General features: G+C 37.9%; 1 protein-coding gene across 2 annotated transcripts; it reads left to right on the plus strand.

Annotated features, from left to right (window-relative positions):
- The first annotated feature begins 73 nt into the window (after positions 1 to 73).
- LOC134804703 (uncharacterized) lies at positions 74 to 25327 on the plus strand. Of its 2 annotated transcripts, XM_063777854.1 has the most exons (16): positions 74 to 179; positions 1467 to 2500; positions 4027 to 4165; positions 5677 to 5897; positions 6669 to 7253; positions 11316 to 11482; positions 13998 to 14528; positions 14778 to 14872; positions 17841 to 18150; positions 18261 to 18372; positions 18514 to 19365; positions 19567 to 19718; positions 20351 to 20571; positions 21629 to 21972; positions 22969 to 23115; positions 24026 to 25327. In XM_063777854.1, the coding sequence occupies exons 2-16, from the start codon at positions 1492 to 1494 to the stop codon at positions 24151 to 24153; spliced, it is 5013 nt and encodes a 1670-aa protein (XP_063633924.1). In that variant the 5' UTR covers positions 74 to 179; positions 1467 to 1491; the 3' UTR covers positions 24154 to 25327. The 2 variants fall into 2 exon arrangements, with proteins under 2 accessions (XP_063633924.1, XP_063633925.1); XM_063777855.1 differs by lacking the exon at positions 74 to 179 and having other exon boundaries at positions 1462 to 2500; positions 6891 to 7253.

Raw genomic sequence — 25327 nt, forward strand, 5'->3', positions numbered from 1 at the left:
ATGCTATATGCTGGTAAGTCTACTTGAACTTGAGTATAGGGCTGGCAACATTAGTACTACCTAGTGTCAGAAACGAAAAATGGCGCACCAATTCTTTGTTTAGATGCGTGAAATGGCGTGATAACCACTAATCTTAATCTCGTTTATACAAGTTTCAAATGCAGTTTCTCTTTAATTAGGTAAGTCGGTAATCTTCACAATATAGCATATTGTTTAAAAGTAGAGTACGCTCAGATGTGCTTCTATTCTGTATAATTTCCGATCGTGGTGCAATCACTATGAAATGCCGCCCGTAGATATTTTGTAATCGCATGTCACTGGAAGCGAGTTCAGTTGGTTGTTGCTTATCATCTTATCTTTTGCCACTTAATTCATATTATAACGCAAACTTTTTTGTATATAGAAGGATTGGAGTTAGGTAGGAATTGTACAAATTAATTATTCGCGCCTAGTGCTGAATTTTCAGTAACCTAAACATTTAAAAAATACATTAGGTTACTAATATGTTATATGTAAAGCGATGAGTATAGTTTATTCATTAGACGCACTGCAAGAGTCACTGTTCACTTCAAGGATTCTATCTGTTGTGTTTATTACTCAAAGTGTATGCTAAGCAAGCTAAGCGGATGTCAACATTTCGTCAAAATCCTCATTAGATCCTTGTTTAAATGTATTTCTTCAATTTGATGTTCGAGAATATACTGTTTACATACATCGGGGTTTTTGGTGCGGGAATGTTTTACACTAGCCAAATAACAGGTAAAAACTGTAAAAAACGATACTAATTTAACATTTTTAAGCACATTTGGACCTTACTACCTACGTTTAATTCATAGCTTGGTAATTATTTTACAATAAACAAAGTTATAAATACAAGAAAACATTACCGCACCGAAAACCCCGATGTATGTTTATCTATTAAAATTGCTTGTGCATGCAGTTATACTAAGTTACATTAATGAAAAACTGCAGGGCTGAGCCGGTGTTTGTATCTATGTGGTTACTAGTACCTACTTTATGTACAATGATGTGAAGTGTTCATGTCTAATGACTAGTAATGACTTGTGTAGACCTTCCAGTACTATTGAGCTATTAATGTAATTTAATTTATCGGTCTAAGCTTGGCCAATGCTATACATATACATGATATTGTGTAGAAATAACTTTTATTGGGCCTTGTAATATATTAGTTGGCTTCTAAATGTTTCACAATAAATTAAGGAGTTGCTTGGGCGAATTGACTTTATAATTATGTAAGGGCTAATTCATAAGTGAATTTTCATCTCAACAAGCTTATAAAAATAAATAAATTATTTTTTATTTTATTGATGTCATCCATTGTTAACATGGATGATGTAAAAAATTGTCTTGACCCAACTATTAATGTTTATTTATAGAATAATACCATCTAAGTCTGTATTACAGACATTTAATGGATATTAAACCTGGATTTAAATGTGTTTCAGATGTAAAGTCATATCAATTATTTTTATGGAGATGTCAGACAAAGAAGTAATAGAAATGGATAGAGTAACCCCTACTGTCAATACAAGTAAGGAACCAGAAGCTGAAAATGTTGATGCAATAAAAAAATATATGGAAGAGCAAGAAAGTTTTTTAAGGTGTTCACCTGACAAGGATGTAGTGAACCAAATAATAAAAGATAGGTATAAAGGAGATAATCAAAACAACTTAGATTTAGAACTTCAACTTACACTGTCCAATAATTCTGGTATTGCCGAAAAGGATTGTGAGATAAAACAAAAGACCTACAAGATTGGTTCTGAGTCAGTGTACAGTGAAGAAACAACAATGTCAGCATCTCCAAACCCATCATCAAATGATTCCTTGTTAGAACTAGAGAATGAAGAAACTCTTGCTAATCAAGCAGCTGCAAATTTACTATCTTTGGGCCAAAACTGTCTAAAAATGCATATAAATATAAAACAAAAAAAGTGTTCAGATGAAATCATAACCAATGCTCATGAATGTACATTCAAATCCAATGTAATAATTGGTAAGGATGATAATAAAGAGTTGCCTGATAATTTAGAACTGCATCAAGAAGCAGATGAACAAAATGAGGAAAATGATATTGAATTAACAAGTACAAATATAAGTCCAAAGAATTCTAATGATGATTTACACCTGAGCAAAGAAGAAAGAAAAATACAAAACTTAGAAAATCAAGATGGTAATCAAAAATTGCTAAACACATCTGACTTAGACAATAAAAATAGGTGTACTAAATATGAGAACTGTCAACCATCCACCTTACTGCATAAACTACTAACTTGCACCAGTAACTCAAGTAGTGAAATAAACAAGTCAATTATCTTGGATAATGACACCAAAACAGTACAAGAAAATAGAGAACAAGGTGAAGAATCTTTGTCCATAGCAACAAGTGTAATGGATATGATACTTAATAATGCTGAAGTGGCCATAAGTAAGAAGAATGCTGGTGTGTTATCTAAACAATGTTTTAGTCCTGAGAAAGGTATGTTATTGCATTATTAATTGCTCATTTTTACAAGATTTTATTTAAATTGCCCTGTTAGTATGTATGTTAGTGTAGGTCAAAACTTGCATTGATAATCATACCCCAATCATTTTGATGCATCAATGTTTGATATTTGCAAAAAAAAAGATGTAAGGTCTACTGATGAGCAGTTACAAGTGTTGCTGTCAGTAATTTGTTAGGTAGTGTGTCTGTTATTAGAGAACTAATACACAGTAAGTACCTATATTATACAATTTGTAGTTTAGGATTAATTCTGTAAATAAACAAGTTTAATTAAACAATAAATCTCATCAACCAATTTATAATTTTTCTCATAAATGGACGGCAAAGTCAACTTTGCCGTTGAAAAAATAGGTCGCGAAGCGCGTAGTTTATGGACAGTCAAAAATTAAAAAGTTAAAAACATTGCAGTCTCGATTTTGGGACTGCAATGTTGCATACAAATTCCATTATTTGTCGAGTTCCAAACTTTTTAAAAGTTGAAATGGCCATATCAAATGAAGGCACAGGCCCATTAAACAGCCAAACAGATGATTAGTACCGTGACTATTTAGCTGTCTCAAATAGGTTGACGTATTTTCGGCAGAAAAATACACTTCTATTTTTTTATTAAAAAAATAAAAAGGCGGCAAAGCTAATTTTTTCAATTGTTTCTACTTTTTTCTGTGAAAATATATACGTAAGAACGTTGCTTTTGTAAAATATTTCTATGATATTTATATTTCTTGCACCATTTTTGAGAATAGCACTATATATGACTCGGCTGGAAGGCTACTTGCTGGCTTCGGATTCAATTAAACGGACTCCCAAGGTCGTCCGTTTAAAACGAATCCTCAGCCTGCAAGTAGCTACTTCCGAGCCTCGACAATAATGTACTATTATTAGGCCACTTTATGAATATTGGAATTTAATATGTTCATTTTCATATTGTATAATAACAGGCTATACCTCGTTTTTTTAGCATTAGAAAAAGGGTAAACAATCTTGACATGTCTTTTTATTGAAAAACGCTTTAAAAAATTGTAACTATTATCAAAGCAAAATTTATAATATAAATGATTATATTATGCTATGTAATTGTTACATATTTTAGTATTTTTTTCCTTACTCTCTATGTACTCGTATTGTATAACTGTGTACAGTCAGCAGCAATAGTTGCTAAGCAGGTGAGGTGTTCAAAATGGTCTTGACGGGACTTTATTGTTAAGAGAATAAGAGTGCTCCAAGGTAATTTTGAACACCTCGCCTGCTTAGCAACTTCTGCTGCTGACTGTACATATACTGAAATAAATGATATTCTTTTCTATTCTATATTTGCTGTGACTTTTTTTCAAAAGGCTTTTTCAATAAAAAGACACGTCCAGATTGTTTACCTTTATTCTAATCCTAAAAACACAAGGTATAGTGTGACTTAATCTCATGTGATGAGCCCTATATGATAATATAATTATTTTATAAATTGCACAGACATTGTTATGGTGTAACTTATTGTTTTATTATAGCAAACTCCAGCGTTTCTCTGGCGATTGGATCAAAAGTAGAAGCCAAAGATTTCTGTGAGCTGTGGCATCCTGCTCAGATAGTAGAAGTGGACTGCGAAGAAATGGAGGTCCTGGTACAATATGACAAACAACCAAAAATGTTAGTAACTTATCTGTATTGGTTTCTTAACACATATAATAAATGGGTTGAATTGAATTAGTACATATTGCAGATGAAATTATTTTACATTGTGTAAACTCTAAATCATAATTAGATTCCAAAAAATGTTGCCACTTCAATAATTTGTTTGTAAAATAGTAAATTCCTTTTTATAAATAAATACGCTAAAATAATTTATTTATTAGTAATTTTACTTCTACGATTTAAAAAAGTACTTTTATTTACTTATTTTTACATAAATACAAGACGCGCTAGTAAAAAGTGGCAACATTGTCTTACTTTTTTTGGCTTTCAATACAATTTAATTTAATTTTCCTAAACATTAATCCTTCACTAAAATTCCCACTGACTTGATATTAGGTCTGCTGCTGTTGTTATTAGATTGGTGTGGCTGGCAAACTCTCTAGAGCTAGATGATGCTTGGTGTAGAAGGCTTGTCAAGTGCAAGGTCCTTTTTAAGTACAACCTACAAGACTAATCTTGATTGCCTTCCTCTTTGGATTGTCATGTCAAATAATGTTAATTTGTGATAATTTCACTTTTTGCCAAAAAGTATGAGGGTTTTTTTTAGGATAAGATAAGATACATAAAACAATCAAATACAGTGTGACCTTAGCCATTGGACAAACCCTGAAATCCCACGTAGGGTTACTTCTAAGAAATGCCCTAACGGCAATATTTTTTTAATTAGAACAAAAGATAAAAAAATAAATTATCAAACAAAAGTTATTTCCAATAATCGACAACAATAAGAAACATCCTGTATTAATCATTGGCAGTGCTTTTGACAATTTGTTTGAAAATGTGTGCAGCAATGATGACATTTGTCAAAAGTCAGAATCTTAATATTAATGTCATAAATAAAAAAGATAGTCAAAACGGTCGAAGAAGGTTTCATACTATGCTCCAAAGTAAAAAAATCGTAATTTGTTAATTTCTTCGTAACCGCTACACCAATTGTTATGATACTTTGTATACTGTTCTAAATATCCTAATGCATATGTACATTTTGGCGTTGTAGCCAATGGCTAGGGACACCCTGTATAAAATAACCAGACAAAGGATTCTATGGGGCAGAATTTATTGACAGCTAAGGAGTTCCTATATCGATAAACTCAATTATCGATGTTTCTCTCATGTACTAGTGATCGCTCCAAGTTTTGTTTGTAAAAATATTTTTTTATTTAAATTATTAACATGAAACAAAATAATAACTAAATTCCAGTTTTCTTTATTTTGAAGGGATTTTTGAAACTTCACTTTTCGTATTTTTTTTTATCTAGCGGTCATATAAAATAGGCTTTGTGTAAACTTTATCATTGACCCCAAAATAATACTATTAATAATATACATTTACAAACGAAACTGGAGGCGGTCACTAGTATTAGGGAAAAGTATCGATAATTGAGTTTATCGATAAAGGAACTCCTTAGCTGTCAATAAATTCTGCCCCATAGAATCCTATGTCTGAAAATAAGTATTATTTTTAGGCATAATGAATGGATAAGCATAAGCAGCCCAAGATTAAGACCTATAAGCAGTATAGTAAGAGAGGCAACATCGCCTCCGCATACACCAGTTTCAGAAGCGCTTACGGAACCTAAAGCAGAAGACAAAATGAAAGTGACCTTTGCTGTAGGAGAACGATGTTTGGCTCGATGGAGGGACAACCGCCGATTCATTGCAACAGTACAAAACGACTTGGGAAATGGTATGTAGAAAAATTGTGACAAAGTTTATGGCTTAAAAAATATTGTTGAAATGACATCAATTTGGACGCGTAGCCAAGGTGACGATCGAAACGTAAAAATGTTCTGGGATCACAGATACATAAACGTAAAGCCACAAGATAATTTTCATACATTATTTTATATTAGATTGGTGTTAACATTTGATTTTGTTTTTCGATCTGTCAATTTTGGGAGTAAGTTTGGTGCACAATGTGTATATCTTAGGCGAGTGGTCATAAGACATCGGTTACACGCTAATTCTGGCGTCAGTTCTGTCCATCAGTCTGGTCAGACTGACGGGAGAATTATCGTGTAACACGTGGACTGATGGACTGATGGTCTGGACTGATGAAAATTTAAATTTTTAGATAATATTCGTCAGTCCATTTTGAATGACAGAAAACTGATAGGAGACTGATCGTGTAACCTGTTCGTGTCATTCTCGCGTCAGTCACCATATTAGACAAGACTAAATGACTGTGTTGCGTTCTGTGTCCAAACGGCGACTGTGTCGTAATTTTATCAGTCTGTTGTCAGTCTGTACTGATCGTGTAACCGTGTCCATTTTCCATCATTCTGGCATCAGTCAAAACTCGAATGGACTGATGGACTGAACTGACGCCAGAATTAGCGTGTAACCGATGTCTAAGAATAACCTTTAGCGAAATAATACATTCCTATTTTTCTTATTATTATTTTAATTTTGTTTTGGAACATTCACATTAAGCATTTATTTTCTTTTTTTTTAACAGGTAATTATGAGGTTATGTTCGATGATGGGTTTCAATGGAAGTGCACTTTATCTAGAATGTACAAGCTAAAGGAAGCCAACGGGCACCAGGATTACCCTCGGTTCGGAGCGGGGGCCGCGCCGCTGGCAGCGACACTGGACGCGCCGCCCGCGGCCCCCGCGCCCGCCGCGCCGCCTCCCTTGTACCACACTCACCTGTTTGACCCGACCCGTGATTACCTAGGATCCAAAAGCGAAAGGCGTGAGATGAAGCGCAAGCTAAACATCAAAGAAATATTCAATATTGGACAGAAACGAAAAAAACTACCAACACTAGACAAAGAGTCCAAAAGTACTGTTGCTTCTATAAAAGTAGAAATTAAAAATGAAATAAAATCTGAACCTGGTACTTTATCACATGAAACTGCTCCAACAGCAGAAGCTCCCTTAAAGGAAACTATTTCTGATTTACAAGTAAAAAAAAATATAGCAAAGAAGCCACCTGTCAAGAAAAAAACTCTTGGAAAGAAAAAAATTAAATTGAAAAACATTGATGGCAAATCGATAGTTTCTTCATCAAATGATATCAAGAAAGAAAAAATACCAGGTATGTGTTTTCTCTATAGTCTTTTTATTCAGTCTGGACATACACGGTCCGACGAGTATGTGAAAGCGGCAGTAAAGGTTATGTGATGTGGTAAAAATGCTATCAGCAGCCTGAATCTCTTTTTACTGAACGGATTTTCACGCGGTTTTCACCTATCAATAGATTGATTCTTGATTAATAGTGTAGTAAATGAAGCAAGTTGTTGTATGGAGACCCATGCATTAATTTCTCAGTCGATGAAATTTAGCTTGGTTATTGTATAGTATGAGCCGAGACTAACATTATAAATATCCAAAAAAAAACACTCCTAAGTTAGGTAAAAACACAAATCTGATTATATATTGAACCGAGTAATACCTCAGTCCAAAATTATTTTACAAAATAAGTTATTTGTATCAGTATGTGATACTAGAAAAAAATCTAAAAGTTTTGTCAAACATGAGAATATTTTTTTATGATACTCCCTTTTTTTGACGCTCATTTTCATCGGAAAATTGCTCTGTCATTTTTTTCTTCTTATATGATCTTAGAATATAATTTGGCGCAGTGGGTAAAAAAATCCAAAAAAAAAAATGCGTATCGAAATGTATGTATTATAGAACTATTAAAAACTGAGAGTGGAAAATTTTTAGATTTTCATTTTGTAGGTATAAAACGGCAATAAAATGGTATTCCAGTGAAAAAATTAGACTGAGCAATTTTCCGGTCCAAGACACGCCAAAAAATTTTATTTTATTAATAATGGTATTTCTGCTGGGATATTTTTTTGATATTTCAAATATTGTTGCAATACGTTACATGAATATGTCTGGTGAAGAAAGTTTGAACGGAGCATTTTTCCGTAAAAAGATATTAACGATTTAAGACTTTAGGTATTTACTTTAATTCTATTATTATTCTCTTTATTTATTTTTCGTCTTAAGTTAGGTATTTTTATAATATGAATATAAAAGCAAAATATAAAAACACTTACAAAACAATAAAAAATACATATAAACACATTATAAAAAAACCTAACCTAGGGTGCCGCCGGCAGCGGGGCAGGGCCCAAGCTGCCGGTGGTCAGGGCCGCAGAGTGAGGAACCGACGTACTATACGCGCCGTGTCCAAAATTACCGCCTTCTGCATCTGACCCTTGATCCAACCACCCAGCGAGAGTCTCTCTAGGTGTTGGTCGAGACTCTTTAATTCTATTATTATTATTCTTTGGAAATTTATACAATACTTTTTATTTATTGATACTTTATCGTACTGTAAAGTTTTTTTCTGGCTGAGGAATTACTGCGGGGTCCACTACCTTTATTTACTACACTATAAGGTGTAAGTGTATCATTTGTTAAGGTTTTGTGTAATCCGTGGGAAGCCGGGGCGGGTCGCTAGTTTAACACATCTGTGAAAGAACATGAGTCAAATAGCCATATGTTATTTCAGTTTTAGTCCTGTGTCGAAAGATGGCAGTAAAAGTTGACTATAAAATTTACTTTGACAATACGCCTCTATACTCATTACTCAATTCTCTTTGCTAGAAACTGTGTATTTAAGGTTATTTAATTAAGTTTTATATACTTAGTAATAAATAGACGAATAACAAATAAAAAATGCCTAATGATTATTCCATGTTATTGCAAAGCCGGCCTTATTTACGCACCACGTGGGCAAAAATGTCAAGTGAGCCTATTAGTACTAGCGATTGACCAAAATCAGCTGCAAATGGTGTTAAAGGTATGAAAATCTGCACGATTAATCTTTAGGCCATTTGGATCAATTTCACCCGTAGCACCAAAAAAAAAAACAAACGTAAAGGAGTTATGACGTCATCTTTTTTTTTGTATAGAAAATAAAAAAAAAATGTTCAGAAACCTATCGTGTGTGGTATTAAATGAAAGGGCATTTTGAGCCGGTTCTAAAAATATATCACATTATTATATTTCCGTCACTTGCATTCAATTAATATAAAAATAATTTTCAAAACATACCAAGTTTGGGCTCCTCCAGATACGAAACCGTTGAATTATTTTTTGTAAAATATACCTCAGGTAATACCCAATATCCTCATATCTAACCCCATCAAGAAATTAATTTCGAAAATATTTAGGTTTAGTATTTTGTATGTCTTTCCCATCACGGAACAATGGTGTTCCGGACCTTTGGGAGGCGTGCGCGGAGCCGAAGCCAACACGTAGAGGCCCTTTTGAAACTTTAATGAAATGTAAGGGGTACACCGAGCGGAGGCTGCCCTTGCCCGTGTCATGGGACGCACGCAGAGGCAGCACCTGCCAGGGTGTAAGGACTATTGAGAGTTGATGGAATCTAAAATGAACTAGGTTATTGGGTGAAAGCGATGGACTAAGAACTGAGCTATGGGGTAAAAAACCGGACGCCTGCCTAATAAAACGGTATGCAATTTTATTTCCGGCAGACGGTGACTCGCCCTCACAAGATGGGCCCCCACAAAAAGCGACATCTAGGATGGCTCAAGGGCAACACCGGTGTGAGCGGCTCAGGGGTGTCGAGAGGTGTGCGCCGCTTTCTACCCAGTGGCTGTTAACAGCCACTGTGCCAACTCGCGTCTTATGCATATTTCACTTCCACCCCTGGAGCTTATAGCTCTAACGACTCCACTCTGGCCGGCCGGCTAAGGCAAGCCAGAGGCAGAGAATCCTTAGTATTTTTATTATTACAAATTGTGATCTATCAATCTAAATCTAATCTATCAATGAAACGGCCTCCTAGCCTAGTAGCTCCTAGCTAGTTCGTTTTTTTTAGCATTAGAAATAAGGTAAACAATCTTGATGTGTCTTTTAATTGAAAACCACATTTTAAAAATAAGTTACGGCAAATATGTAACAATTATGAATCTAATACGATCATTTATATTCTTCTGCTTTCATAAGTAATAGTTACTGATTTTTAAAAAGCGTTTTTCAATTAAAAGACATGTCAAAATCGCTTACCTTTTCTTTCTAATGCTAAAAAAAACGAACTATAGTCGATAGTGACCCTGCCTATGAACACACAAATAAATGCCCTTACCAGGATCGAACCTGGGACCTCCTGCTTCATAGGCAGGGTCACTATCGACTAGGCTAGGAGGCCGGCGGCCGTTTCATTGATAGATTGAAGAATTTCTTGGGGTTAGATATGAGGATATTGGGTATTACTTGAGGTATATTTTACAAAAAATAATTCAACGGTTTCGTATCTGGAGGAGCCCAAACTTGGTATGTTTTGAAAATTCTTTTAATTTTAATTGAATGCAAGTGACGGAAATATAATAATATATGATATATTTTTAGAACCGGCTCAAAATGCCCTTTCATTTAATACCACACACGATAGGTTTCTGAACAATATGTTTTTTTACTGCCATACAAAAAAAAGATGACGTCATAACTGCTTTGCGTTTTTTTTTTGGTGCTACTGGTCAAATTGATTCAAATGGCCTAAAGATTAATCGTGCCGATTTTCATACCTTTAACACCATTTGCAGCTGATTCCCGAATTTCAGGCTGTACCGCTATCACTATATGACATGGACAAACTAACTAAGTATTCTGAAACTGTTATCGACCATCGTATAGGAACGTAGTGTTGCTAGAGAAGAAATCCTTGCAATGGTTTAAAGCAGCGGTCGGCAACATTTTAGCAGCCAAGGGGCTATTCATAATTTACGTCATTTCAAATTGGGGGGGGGGGGGGGGGGTCTGGACATCGGATGATGGTAGCATGACGTAGGAGGAAACGGGGTCATTCGAGGCATGATTTTTGGATGATTTTAGGGGGGGGGGGGGGTCAAAAATCGTCAAAAATCGTCAAAAATCGATGACGTAATTTATGGACAGCCCCCGCAAGGGCCACATAGTAGTTAACGAAGTTGACGCGGGCCGCACTTTGGTAATATTTGTGACTTTAGCAGACATTGTCGTTTGTCAATATTACATAAAAAATAACCATGCCGCATGCGGCCCGCGGGCCGCTTGTTGCCGACCGCTAGTTTAAAGAAGTAGTCAAAATCATGTTTAACAGCTAAATGATAAGCATTGGATGTATTATTATGTACAGAAGCCGTTGCATCTATTATTGGCACAGTGTGTGCCGACGAACCTGAAGCCGAAATCAAGATGGAGCCACCTGATCTGGAAGTCATGGATTCTAATGACATAAAGCCTGACGACCTGTCAAACGCATTGGACACATGTAATGCAGTAGTAAAACAAGACCTCGATGTCGTAAGTTTATTACTTTTTGTTAATTAATAGTACATTATTGTCGAGGCTCGGAAGTAGCTACTTGCAGGCTGAGGATTCGTTTTAAACGGACGACCTTGGGAGTCCGTTTAATTGAATCCGAAGCCAGCAAGTAGCCTTCCAGCCGAGTCATATATAGTGCTTTTCTCAAAAATGGTGCAACAAATATAAATATCATAGAAATATTTTACAAAAGCAACTTTCTTACGTATATATTTTCACAGAAAAAAGTAGAAACAATTGAAAAAATTAGCTTTGCCGCCTTTTTATTTTTTTAATAAAAAAATAGAAGTGTATTTTTCTGCCGAAAATACGCCAACCTATTTGAGACAGCTAAATAGTCGCGGTACTAATCATCTGTTTGGCTGTTTAATGGGCCTGTGCCTTCATTTGATATGGCCATTTCAACTTTTAAAAAGTTTGGAACTCGACAAATAATGGAATTTGTATGCAACATTGCAGTCCCAAAATCGAGACTGCAATGTTTTTAACTTTTTAATTTTTGACTGACCATAAACTACGCGCTTCGCAACCTATTTTTTAAACGGCAAAGTCGACTTTGCCGTCCATTTTTGAGAAAATTCTTTCTTTGTGTATGTAGATAACCAATTCGACCAGCAATTATATTCTAAATCATCTAGCGTTTTCACCACACGTACACAATTTCATAGTGGGATCGGCAAGCTAATGTTCTCGAATTACATTTTTGCATTCAGACCTGCTTTATGTACCTTAACTCCATATGTGACGTTCCACGGGAAAAGGTACCTTATGAGGGTTTCTAGTTTCGGAGATATGAAATGTTTTGTAAAGAGGTGAAAAAATGCTCAATTTTTTTTTATTGTGTGATCTGAAACCTTAATGCGTAACGTTTGTTTACCTGTTTTTATTTTTGTTATAAGTTAGTTATAAGCCTAGTAATGTCGTCTCAGAGTTTAGTAGAAAAGGTACCTTATGGAAAAAAGATTGAAAATTCCCAAAAAAACTAGTCAATACGGGAAAAGAAGTTTGGTAGAGAACTGTATTAGCATTCTGCAAAACTAATTTGATAATTTCAGTTCTGGTTGGGGCGCCTCGCAAATATTATAACCGTACATAGACCGACATCACAAATTCAAGTAGCCTGCTATTATACCAAAGTTACTCTCGTCAAGTCTTTCTTAACTAGAATAATCTTCATTTGGTTTGGTCGCATGCAGTAAATCAGCCATTGGTTTGCTGAAAAATGCCAATACCCGACGCATTACCTTATGGAATATCTGAGGTCATTGAACCTCAATGCCGCTTATCTTCAATAGCAACCGAAATATATTATTGATAAGAAATAGACGATTTATACCATCTTAACTCCAAAATATTATTAGTTTATCCTAACTGTTCCATCATCATCATGCCTCATCATGTAACTTGACCACAAGGTACCTTTTCATTACATACAAATTATTGGTCTTTTTTAAGATTATTATGACGAAGAACTAATTAAATTTGGGGCAGTTTAATTTAAATTAATATTTTCTATTCATAAAAGATAAACTGTAATATGATTGATATTTTGTAGTGATGTATTATTAGATTGATTTCCATAAGGTACCTTTTCGTAAATGTATGGAGCAAATACTGTTATTGTTATGTAAGTTTAAAGTGGCATAAGGGGTTAAATATAGTATTTAGTTGGGGTTTTAGGATTTATTTCATTTGAATGACAGAATTTCTTTCATATGTGCTCAGAAAAATTGATTGTGTGTCACATTAAAAGTAAAAATACTCAACTTTGTGATTTTATATGAAAAAGTCAGAAAATACATTTTCACCTCTAAATCGGTATTGTTTTTTGCTTAAACTGTCTGTCAGTGTCGTTTTCTAATAGATAAAATTTAAATCTTGAGAGCTCATTGCAATCAATCGTGAAAATGAAATAAAACTTTATTTTCAAGAGATTGGTTAGTATACACATAAATCAGTCGATATCAAAAGTTTCTATTTGCATTACAGAACAAGTCGCAATATTTTTTTAATCTCAGATATATAAGGTATTATTATTTGTAGTCAACTATGTAACTTACTTCAGGAACATAGTTTTTTAGGCGGCTAAACTTAAAACTTCTCTATCGTAAAGTTGCACATTTCACAACATTATTTTCAAAAAATCATATCTCTGTAACTACGTAACCTAGAAGGTTGATCTTTTGTGTTATCGATAGCTTATTTATTGTAGATTACTGGGGTATGCATAACTCCATACCCGCCATAAGGTACCTTTGACCGTGGGACGTCACATATACCTACCTACGTCAGACAAACATTGAGAGTGAATATAATAGTATCTGCATATTATATTAAATCACATCCATACTTTTCATTCTCTAATCAGACCATCCATTTTATTTATCTTTTCTGAATAGGTAATAGAATCGCTGTCAGGAATAAGAGACTATGTTATACTAAATAGGTATAAAAGGATGGGTCTACATTGATGTATGTTTGTTTTTAAAATAAGGTAATGGAAGAGGAAACAAAACCATTTGAAATTCAGGATGGAGTCAAGCACGAGGAAGTCATCGGTAAAATTAAGGAAGTGATCACAAAGTTGGAAGATGGCATAAACGAAGTGGAAAAGAAAGAGATAAAACCTGAAGTAGTTAAAGAAGAAATAGTACTGGAAGACATGCAGCCGGTCGTAAACCCGGTAGAAACCAATGACAAAGAAAAGCAAAAGAAATCAAAAAGTTCATCTAAAGTAAAAAAAGGAAAGAAGCTGAGGTTGATGCAAGAGAAAAAGGTTAAAAAGCAAGTGGAGAAGGTGAAGTGTCAGTTGGAGGAGATGAAAAAGCAGGTGGAGGCGATGCGGCAGGAGATCATGCTGAAGACGGAGGAGCTGGCGAGCTCGCGGCGCGGCGAGTGTGCGGCGCCCGAGGCCGCGCTGCTGCCCGGCGAGTGGTGCGCGCGCTGGGTGGACGGCCAGCCCGAGGGCGCCGTCAGCGAGGCGCCCGCCACCGGCGACTCGCCGCTCCCGCGCCGCAGCGTCATGGTACATACCTACTCACTCATATCACAATACTTTTTACGACATTAAAAGAGAATCCACTTCTTTTATATGAGTTTTTGCGAACTATAATCATTTAAAATAAAACAATTTGTTTTATCTTGTTGTTTAAAGTCTTTTTGTAAATTCGATTTCTTGACTGCTGTGATTAAAAATTACTTCTTTATAGGGAACTTATGAACCACACTTACAGTTTCCACCTTGTATGTTAGTAACTGGTGCCGCCCATTGCAGGTAGAGGACAAGCGGCTGCCGCCGGGCTGGACCAAACACATGGTGCGCCGGAGCCTGGGCAGCTCGGCCGGCAAATGGGATGTAGTTTTAGTAAGGTCGGTGTTTACTTATTATTATAACTATTATGATATACAGGGTGTAATCGTTAAGTGTAGCCAGGCTATAATTCCGTAAATATTACAGATATCAGAAAACTTTAAATTGATATCGAAAGTGCGTTACCCAATGAGTAAATTTACATTAATAACTTTTTTTAAATAAAAGCAGAAATATCCCAAACATTAACTTCAAACCCTCCCATACATTTAGTACGACGACTCACCGCTCAAAGAACGTCGGTGTCGTAAGAGGTAAAACTGCTTGAGATTAATTATTTGTGATAATAAACTGTAATAAAATATTAAAACTACCGTTTATGAAATAATAAATCTAACATTTATTTTTTAAGTTATTCATTTTTTTGATTACAGTAGTTGCTCGAAGTGACGCCCTTCTTGTGCGATACATTGACGGGTCCTCTTAAATATTTCTAAATGAACAATTCTTAAAATTTGCGGTGTAGTAAAAAAATAAATGCCAGATTTATTATTTCATAAACAGTAGTTTTATTATTTTATTACAGTTTATTACCGTAAATAATGAATCTCAAGCAGTTTTATCTCTTACGACACCGACGTTCTTTGAGGGGTGAGTCGTCGTACTAAATGTATGGGAGGGTTTGAAGTTAATGTTTGGGACATTTCTGCTGTTATTAAAAAAAAGTTATTAATGTAACTTTACTCATTGGGTAATAGGGTGGAGCGAAATCCAAAATTCTTGAATGTAGCAATGGAACCCCCTAAAAGGTTGTCTAATTTTTTATTATTTAAGGGAAAAATAATAAAAAAAAAATTGGTATATACTTTTAGCCCTCTACTATTCGATTATATATAGCAATATATGTATTTTTTTAATAAATTTAATTTATGCTTATTTTTTTCATAACAAGTTTTATTCATTAAATAACATATTTCTCTTACAGATATACTCGATTCCTATACTTATTTTTGTTTATAACGTATATTTTTATGACACGGTAAAACCACGTAAATTAGGGGTTTTATGGAAAATGCCCTTTAACCCAGATATTGTGCACAAATTGGAGTTTGCAACCCATAACAGAATCGTGAAAACTATTTTGAACATGATAAGATAATAAAAAGAATACTAATATAAGTATATATATGCCTAACATACGTGTGAACATGACCCAAAAAGGGCGTAAGCGACGCCGAAGGGCGAAATTTTACGCTTATTTAAACATATAAGTAACCCTTTTTTTGCAGTAAAATGATACTTTTCGTAATCAATAACATCGTTACTTTGACACAAGACTGTCTAAAAAAAATAACTCATATAATTTTTTTACACTGTAGCATTTTCCTTGTTTTGCATGAAATTGCTGTTTAATATGAAAAATTGAAATTATATTATTTCATAAATATTGAAAAATGCACTAAAATTTTGGTAATACAGTGGATTTCGGATATAACGACGATGAAGGGACCACCGAAATTTCGTCGTTATATCCGGAAGTCGTTATAGGCAAAAGTAAAAAGATAAAGACATATTATGTATAAATTTAAATCCGAAACGTTCAGTACCATCGCTCACACTGTTAACTGTGCATCGGTGGACCTTATGCCTTTTGTAATAAGGTCCACCGATGTACAGTCAGGAGTGTTGCTGTTTGTACGTTTCGAACGAGTGAATCTAAATAGTCAATATCTACCTATAAACAAAAGGTCACCACATTTGCTAACCATCTGTCGATGTAAACAAAAGATAAGAAAGTAAAGCTCTATTGTCCTTTGACGACCGACTCCGGTCGCAATATCTGCATGGGATTTCTAAGAACTTGTTACAAATGGTTCATTAAAAATCGTCGCTACACCCGAATTCGGCGCTAGACCCGAAGTCGCTATATCCACATGAATCTTGTACTAAAATATGCTTTAAATTCATGGGACTTGGATTTTACGTCGCTATAGCCGAATGGTCGCTACAACCAAGGTCGTAATAAATGAAATCCACTGTAACTTATTTTATTATATGCTTATTAAATATCATATTATTTCAATAAAATGTACACATATTAGTGAAATAGTATATTTTAATAATTGATGAAAATTTACCTTTATTAATTTCTTTAACGGCTGAGTAGAGGGCTAAAAGTAGTGTTGATTTTGAAACTTGATATAATTACTATAATCTACATGGCAAACTGCAACTTTTGGTACCGGTTCCACATCGATAATCAAACTTTTATTTTTTTCCATACAACGACGCTCCACGCGCTGGGTAACGCACTTTCGATATCAATTTGAAGTTTTCTGATATCTGTTATATTTACGGAATTATAGCCAGGCTACACTTAACGATTACACCCTGTATATTATACTATCATATTAGGTATGTTACAATTATGTAACATATATACCTAATACCTAGTACATATAGTACATATTTAATTTTTGAAGTATTACATAATGAGGAAAGTTCGGGAAAAAATTGTAAATACTAGACGAGGTGTACACTTTTAGAATAATCGTGCCTGAAATTCAACAGCTGAAATAGATTTCGCTGTACATTATGCGGGAGACATTTCAGTTATATCACAAAACATGTCAACTTACTTCGGCGGTCAAAGTCGGGGGTGCGGTTTTTACTTAGATATATGTGAAATCACCTTTGTGTAATCAGTAACTCTTTGCTATTATAAAAGGATTACATGAGTTGAAAGGTTGCATGACGAATATGCACTTGGATTGGATACTAGTTGGACTTTTTTCCGTGGTAGGCGTTATGGAAATTTTACCCGCGGATCTTGTAGACCAGTCTCATCTCTTATTTGTTTGGTCCATGTTTAGTGTGTTATTTGCGAGACTCAGAATATCTCTCGGTAAAGATCTGCGTGCATAGTGCATGTATTTGTCTTGTACCTGTAATAAATTGTCGACATTGCGTTCCCTGTTGCACTGCATAACAGTACAATGAGCTTAATGGTATAAATTTATTTGGCAGCCCGGAAAATCGTAGGCTTCACACAAAGAACGACATGCGGATGTACCTAGAAAACAACCCGCAGCCGGAGCTGAAGCCCTTCGAGGCCGCTCTGATGGACTTCGGCATCCACCTGAAGTTGTCGCGGCGGCTCGGCTGGGTGCGCTCCTCGGCCGAGGGCGCGCCGCCGCCGCCGCCGCCCTGCCGCGACCTGCCCGCCTCCTCGCCGCTGCTCAAGCGATCCAAACTGAGCCTCAACAAGAACCACCACAAGTTGATGCACCACAAAAAGCGACCCAAGCTGAAAATCAAACCTCTGCGACCGCCCCCGGTTAGTTTACAACTGATTTATTCTTATTATTTATGACTCTTGTAATATTGTGAGTTTGATGGATGTGTGGTTTTTTTAATTATGTGACCTAGCCAGTATTTTTTTTCTAGGTTGCAGCTGCGCCTGGCTTGCATCAGAATTCTAAGGAAACCAATATGTGTTCTGAGCCAAGTGTAGCAGAGGAAGCTGTTCTTGACGGCGCCAGTATTAAAGATGGATTTGGTGAGCACCACTTTCAGATACTGAACGAGTGAACTATTCATTTATGTAACCGACTTGGCAATAAATACAATTTAGTAAATATTAATGTTACTCTTTATTACCTCTATGGTGAATCTTAATGTCCTAATGATTTATTTTCAGTTGATGTTGGTTCGTTAAGAGTCCAAGTTATTGCGACTCTGCTGCGATGTCCCGCCGAAGGGTGTTTTAAGAATTTCCGAAATACTACGTTACTAAAAATGCATATCAAACATTACCATAGGGAGCTCCGAAAGACCATGGGCAACACTCCTAAGGTTCTAGATTTAGCTTACGCCAGGACCAGACCGAGCGAAGCGGAAATGAAACTGTTAAAACGTGAAGCGCAACAGAGGATCATTAAAGTGAAGCTGCCGCGGCTACAGAAGCGGGCGGAGGCGCCGGCGCCCGCCGCGCCCCCGGAGCCCGCGGTCGCGCCGCCGCCGCCGCCCGCCGAGCCCGCCGCCGCCGACGCGCCGCCCCGCCCCGGCGACTCGCCCAAGCTGCGGGACGCGCTCGCCGTCAAGCCGGCCAAGCGGCCCCGCGTATTACTGCCGGTGCGCACTAAAGAACCGGAGCCGACGTTGGAACCCGAGAATGTCGCGGCCGACCCGCCTACGCCTCTCGTCAAACTAGAAAACGCCGAAACCGAAGACGATCTACTCGTGCCGAAACAAGAGATACCCGATTGTGGCGCCTTGGACTTTGAAACCGCGATATCGACGCACACCGTAGCGAAAATGGTGAACGGCAACAGGATTAAAAGCGAGAAGAGGCGTAAGACTTTCGCTTGTATAGGGAAACTGGCGAGCGAGGACGAGGAGTGGGCGGGGGGCTCCTCGGACACGCGCTCCAGCTACCCGAGCTGCGGCACGCCCGACTCGGCGCGCGCCGACGCCGACGACCTCGCCCCCGCCCTCGTCGGCGGCGACGACAACCACTCCGCCGCCGCGCACCTCTACATGTACACAGAGAGTAAGTACCCTACACTATAACACCTATATTCAATAGAATATTGACTGCGTTACGAAAACCTAAGAGGTATTTTGAACATCGCCCAAACAAGTTACATAGTATGGGTACGTTCCTTTAGTTGAAGCTATTATTTATACAAAATAAACAAATAGTTATCATCATCATTAACACCCATAAAATAATGAATGTCGTTTTGGTCAGACGGTGAGCGCATCAAGCTGGTCCGCATGAAGCGCGAGGAGATCATCAACTGCCACTGCGGGTTCCGCGAGGAGGACGGGCTCATGGTGCAGTGCGAGCTGTGCCTGTGCTGGCAGCACGCGCTGTGCCACAACATACAGCGGGAGGCCGAGGTGAGTACCGCGCCGCGCCGCGCCGCGGGAGATCACCTACTTTGTGCTTTAAGGGGCCCACTGATTAACAGTCCGCCGGACAGTATCGGCCTGTCAGTTAGAACAAAATTTTGACAGTTCCGAACAACTGACAGGCCGATACCTACCGTCCGGCGGACTGTTAATCAGTGGGCCCCTTTACTGTTATTATCTAGTACACGAATAATGTAGGGACGTCGTTGACCTTTTTAGTAGATTTTTTTAAATGTTGCTTCTAATCTACTATTTATTGCGTGAATAATGATTGTATTCAATCAACCTACCTACCTACCTACCTTTTGTAGGTACAAATGGTGGGAAATAAAGGATTTCCAACCGAATGTGGTAGTGGTATACAAGATCGAGGCCATAATCATGAACACAAGGCTGGTGATTCTTATCTCGGCCGAGGTATTTATAGTGCAATGCTTTATTATTTAAAGCCATTTGTAACCTAAAAGGTAATGTACGGCGAGGCGCGTGACCCGCGCTAACGGTCGCTAAGACTGGCAACTTTGTACAAAAATCCATTGCCGGCTAGCCTGTTACTAATTACAAAAACATAACAAAATTTCCATGCAATTGATCGTTTGAATGTAATCGTTTGTACTCAGGTACCCGAGAAGTACACGTGCAGCATCTGCCTGAACCCGCGGCGCGGGCGGCGGCGGCAGCGGTTCATGCACGACCAGGACCGGCTGTACGAGGGGCTGCTGCCGGGCCCGGGCGGCGGCCGCGCCTGCGACGCGCTGCGCCGCGCGCACGAGCTGTCCGGCAACCTGCTGCGCATCGAGGACGCGCTGCACGCCGTGCGCGTCAACACGCGCGTCGCACAGTACGTACCGACCGAGACACCCTCAACACACACGCCTTATTCATAACACTTAACAGACAGGCAGTGGCAGAAAGAACAAACCTCAGAGCAACAATACTGTAGAGGAGACAAGGGTGAAGGGGGGATGACCGAACCATCGTGTTCGGTCTTATGGAACTTTCAGTAGTAGCAGAGAAAGCGCTATTATTGTGTGTCCTAGTCAAAGTCTCATTTTTCATTTCTGTCTAATTCTAAAAACTCCTCAGTTACTACTTCAAACGTCAAACGTTAGACATATTGTTGGTAACCACGAGTGCTTGTTGCCCACGAGGGCAACAATTAACCCGACTAAATTACGTAGGTTGTTTTTGGTATGTTGTCAGGAATGTTAGTGTTTTTAATTTCGTGCCATTGCGTACATTCAGTCCCTCACGGGCGCCCTCATGTGGAACAATACTTGGTTACTAAGTGTAAGATAATTCAATACCTATTTATGTCACTATGTTCATGATTTTAATATGTTTTATTGTATATTGTTCTTTAAATTAGTATATTATCTCTTTGCCTGAGATACAGGATTATATTCCTAGTTCAGGCGCACGTAACAATGTACGTAAAATGTAAAAGTTCACGCATAATGTAACATTAGCAATAAGGTTTTCTTAATAAATTATTCTTATTCTTATACAATGCCGAGTGCCTCATCATCGGATATCTATGCTTTTTACCTTCGATGGAGTTAATAACGCCAATAATGTATTGTTAACATTGTTGTCTGGAGATTACTAGTTAACTCTTGTTTGTTGGGTTCAATATTTATGTTCGAGTATGATTCGACCGAATAAGAATTCAGGTTAATAAGATATTGGTAGGGGCGACAAAAATAAGTGCTTCAAGGGAATTCGGTTGACTCTGATCTGATGTGTGGGTTATTTCGATCTGGTTCGAATGTCATACATTTTCCTTTACCAGTTGCATGGCGGTCGACGGTGCCAGTTGTAATAACGTTGTCCCTGATTAATATTATGCATCTTACTAAAATGGTGCCTTATTAATTTGAAATGATTTTCTTCCACAGGACAAAGAACCATCCGAAATTGTACCTGTGGGCCAGAGATTGGGAATCTGTTGAATTATCCTTCGCTCAAGAAAAACTAAACTCTGAATATTCAGACCTGAATGTGATCATCAATAATTTGGGAAAGGAGAACTTGCCTATTAAGGAGGAGGATTTAAAAGATTTGGCCTTAGATATGAAGACTCCTTCTGATGAACCGGAGGAAAAACATAGCCCAATGGAAAAGGAGAACCAAATAGGATCTCAGGCCTTACTTAGCGGGTTGTTGTCGAGTCCCGACGCGGCGTCTCTGGAGCTGCCCATCACGGAATCCGAACTAGACAAGCTGGCCAAATCTGTGCATGGTAACATTACATATACATTTCTAAACATTTTTTGGATTTCCTACAACTATTTATATGGGTTGCATACAAATCTGTGCTGTAAGTTTGTAGTGATGATCTACTAAACTCAGCGCAACTAGGTATATCAAAAAGCATTTATAGGTTTGTGAAAAATAATTAACACTAATTAATTTAAGCATGCTATTTGTAACTTTCGAACTAAAGTTTCGAGCACATTGCAACTTGTAGCAGTGCAAAATATGTCATATTTTGCTGTGTCATAACTCACATATGTTTGCCTTTTCGTCGTGGTTGAATTCTAAAAGCCGCAAGAGAGCACCCTCAATGTTTTGCGAAATATATTTTAATGGTCATAATTTTAACTATCGTTTATTTAAAATCGACGATTTAGTGCCAGTTGCATCATCCGAATTTGATAGACTGATCAACGTCACCCGGCGCGGCGCGCCGCGGCGGTTTACTATGAAACTTTCCATACAATAAAATTTAGTGAAGTCTTTACAAACAGTTTGGTGCAACCGACCCTTAGAGTGGTATTTGTGTATTTGGTAATCGGGATAGTGACTGTAGTAAGTAGCTACTCGCAAAACAAGCTCGGAAAGATTTGTGTTTTCGACTACGGAATTCAAGTCATCAATCATCATCCCTAATAAGAGATTAATATAACCAAATATAACTATTAAATTAAACTAAATTAAAAACCCCCCATTATGCCAAAAAAATCAATATTATGCCAAAAATGCTTTACGTTATTATGGAAAGAGCTGATACTCTTCAACAGCTCGATCGATTTTTATCAAACATAGCTAAGAACCATCGCAAGAAAACTCGCTTTTACGTAATAAAAACCGCATCGAAATCGGTATATCCGTTGTAGAGCTATGATGCCACAGACAGACAAACAGACATTGGCGTCAACCATATAATACCCATCTTTTTGCGTCGGGGGTTAAAAAAGACGAGACGTAACATCAGAGGTTGTGTGTGTGTGTTCAGAGCACGAGAGCAGGGCGCGGGTGCGCGCGCCGCAGCCCGAGGCCGCCATCGAGAACAGCGCGTGCCGCGCGCGCCTGCTGCGCCACATCCAGCGCTGCCACGCGCTGCTCGACCAGCGGCTCGACTCCATCGAGGCGCAAGTCGCAGGTAACCGACCTACTTATGCTGCCCAAATGTATGTGTACGGTCAACACTCATGTAAACTGACTTTGTTCAGATGTTGTACGTTGTGCGATGTTGAAAGCTATAGTTCGTTTTTTTAGCATTAGAAATAAGGTAAACAATCTTGAAGTGTCTTTTAATCGAAAAACACATTTTAAAAATAAGTTACGGCAAATATGTAACAATTATGAATCTAATACGATCATTTATATTCTTCTGCGTTCATAAGTAATAGATACTGATTTTTGAAATGCGTTTTTCAATTAAAAGACATGTCAAGATCGCTTACCTTCTTTCAAGTTCTTTCTAATGCTAAAAAAAACGAACTATACAATGGCATAAATTACACTACACTTTTATAACTTGGGGGGCGTCCATTAAATGCGTGAGGTGATAGAGTCTGTTCGGAAAGAGAAGAGTCGTGGAATGTATTGGGCCCCATACATTCCACGACTCTTTCTCTTTCCGCACAGACTCTATTTGTCGAGGCCCTTCGACAAACCCTTCCTTCCCTCCCGCGACCCTCTACGAAACCCGGCCCTCGACGAGAGGGGCCTCGGAATATCAATTTGACGTATGCCGAATGGGTAATATAACTGCCTTGCATGCGCTTCGCGTCGTGTTTCTATAGACTCGTTAACAATTTCGTTCATACCTCCCTTATTGCACAATGTACTATAGTTTGCTTATCGTCGAGTTTTATAACCAAACATTTAACCAAACGATTATGTACGATGATTAGATTGATTAATATAGTCGTATAGGAAACTTGTGAATCTTTAGTCCGATTAAAACAATGTAACCATGAATGCGCTAAGGCGGGGTATGCTATATATTGCTCTGCCCAAACCATGTGTCGTTTCGTCTCGATTAAGCAATTTATTTTTGGCCCCAGAGCTAGAGTCGCAAGACGCGTCGCTCGAGGACGACGAGTCGCCGGAGTTCTGCCCGCGCGCCAAGCAGGCGCTGGTGATGATCGCGCGCGACCTGGACGCCATGGAGGAGCTCGGCATCGTCACCTAACACGCGCCGCCCGCGCCCCCCGCGCCTCTCGCGCCCCTCGTGCCCCTCGTGCCCCCAGCGGCCGTCTGCGCGGGCTAGACCACATGCGCACTAGCGGGTTACCGCACCAGCGGTTTGGCGACATCTAATGACAGGACATTATTAATTTTGAATCGTTTTCATTTCGGTCAGTGTTGGGTCATACGAATCAGTGTAACGATTTCCAATTGGAATATTAATAGGACGTTTTTATTACGAATATTAACGTTAAGGTGTACGTTGTTTTCCATTAACAATACGAGAATGAGTATACACTAAAACAAAGTGTTGACCCTGTTGAAGAGGCCGATCACCGGCGCAGCAGTGCAGCGAAGACCGGCGGTGGCGGACCCACAGAACCAACACCAAACGACATCATCGACTATATGAGTTTGTTTTGCGACTCTTGGTGTAAAAAATATGGATTATTAAATAAAATGTCTCATCGAACATTTTAACTCTGCTCACACTTGGTTAGGGTATTGTCGTATTTGTAGGAATTAGAAACTATAGTTTGAAATAAATCCTCTGCATCAAATGCAAAGACAAGTGCTTAGCAACCAGCTGAATTGTCAGCACTGAAATTAGCATGTGATTTAGTTAGTCTGTAACAGGCGCTAAATTAACCAACATTAGGCATTAGTAGACACAACACAAAGGTTACCTGTGAATGTTAATAATATAAGATAAATTCTGTATCATAAATGTTTTCACCCAGTGGATGAAGTGAAGTAGTTGTTAGTCGTTGCTGCATATTTTTGTAAAGGCCATAGCCGTATTATGATAAGTTAAGTGGTCGTCCCCTAACCTTATGAACTTTCAGTCCGTAGTTTATTATTCGTCTTGCGCGGGTGCACGGAGCCGGTAGAGCGCCTATTGAAATATAGTATGAGTAACGCAAACAGGCGCGGACGTGTGCGATGGATTTTGGTGTACTTTCGTTTGGGCCAAATACCTTTCGCCAAATTTCACTTCCCAAGAAACTTATCGCAATAGTTTCATTTCCCAAAGGAACCTTTAGCAAAGTTACACTTCGCATATAATTTATTTGGTCAAATTATCATTTGGCAAGATTTTACTTTGTCAAATGTTATTAGGATAAAACCTTATTTAGCAAACGTTTTGGTTGGACTGGAGCAAAGGGGGGGCTGCGACT

Source organism: Cydia splendana, chromosome Z, assembly GCF_910591565.1.
Source record: "Cydia splendana chromosome Z, ilCydSple1.2, whole genome shotgun sequence".
NCBI classification, from domain to species: Eukaryota; Metazoa; Arthropoda; class Insecta; order Lepidoptera; family Tortricidae; genus Cydia; species Cydia splendana.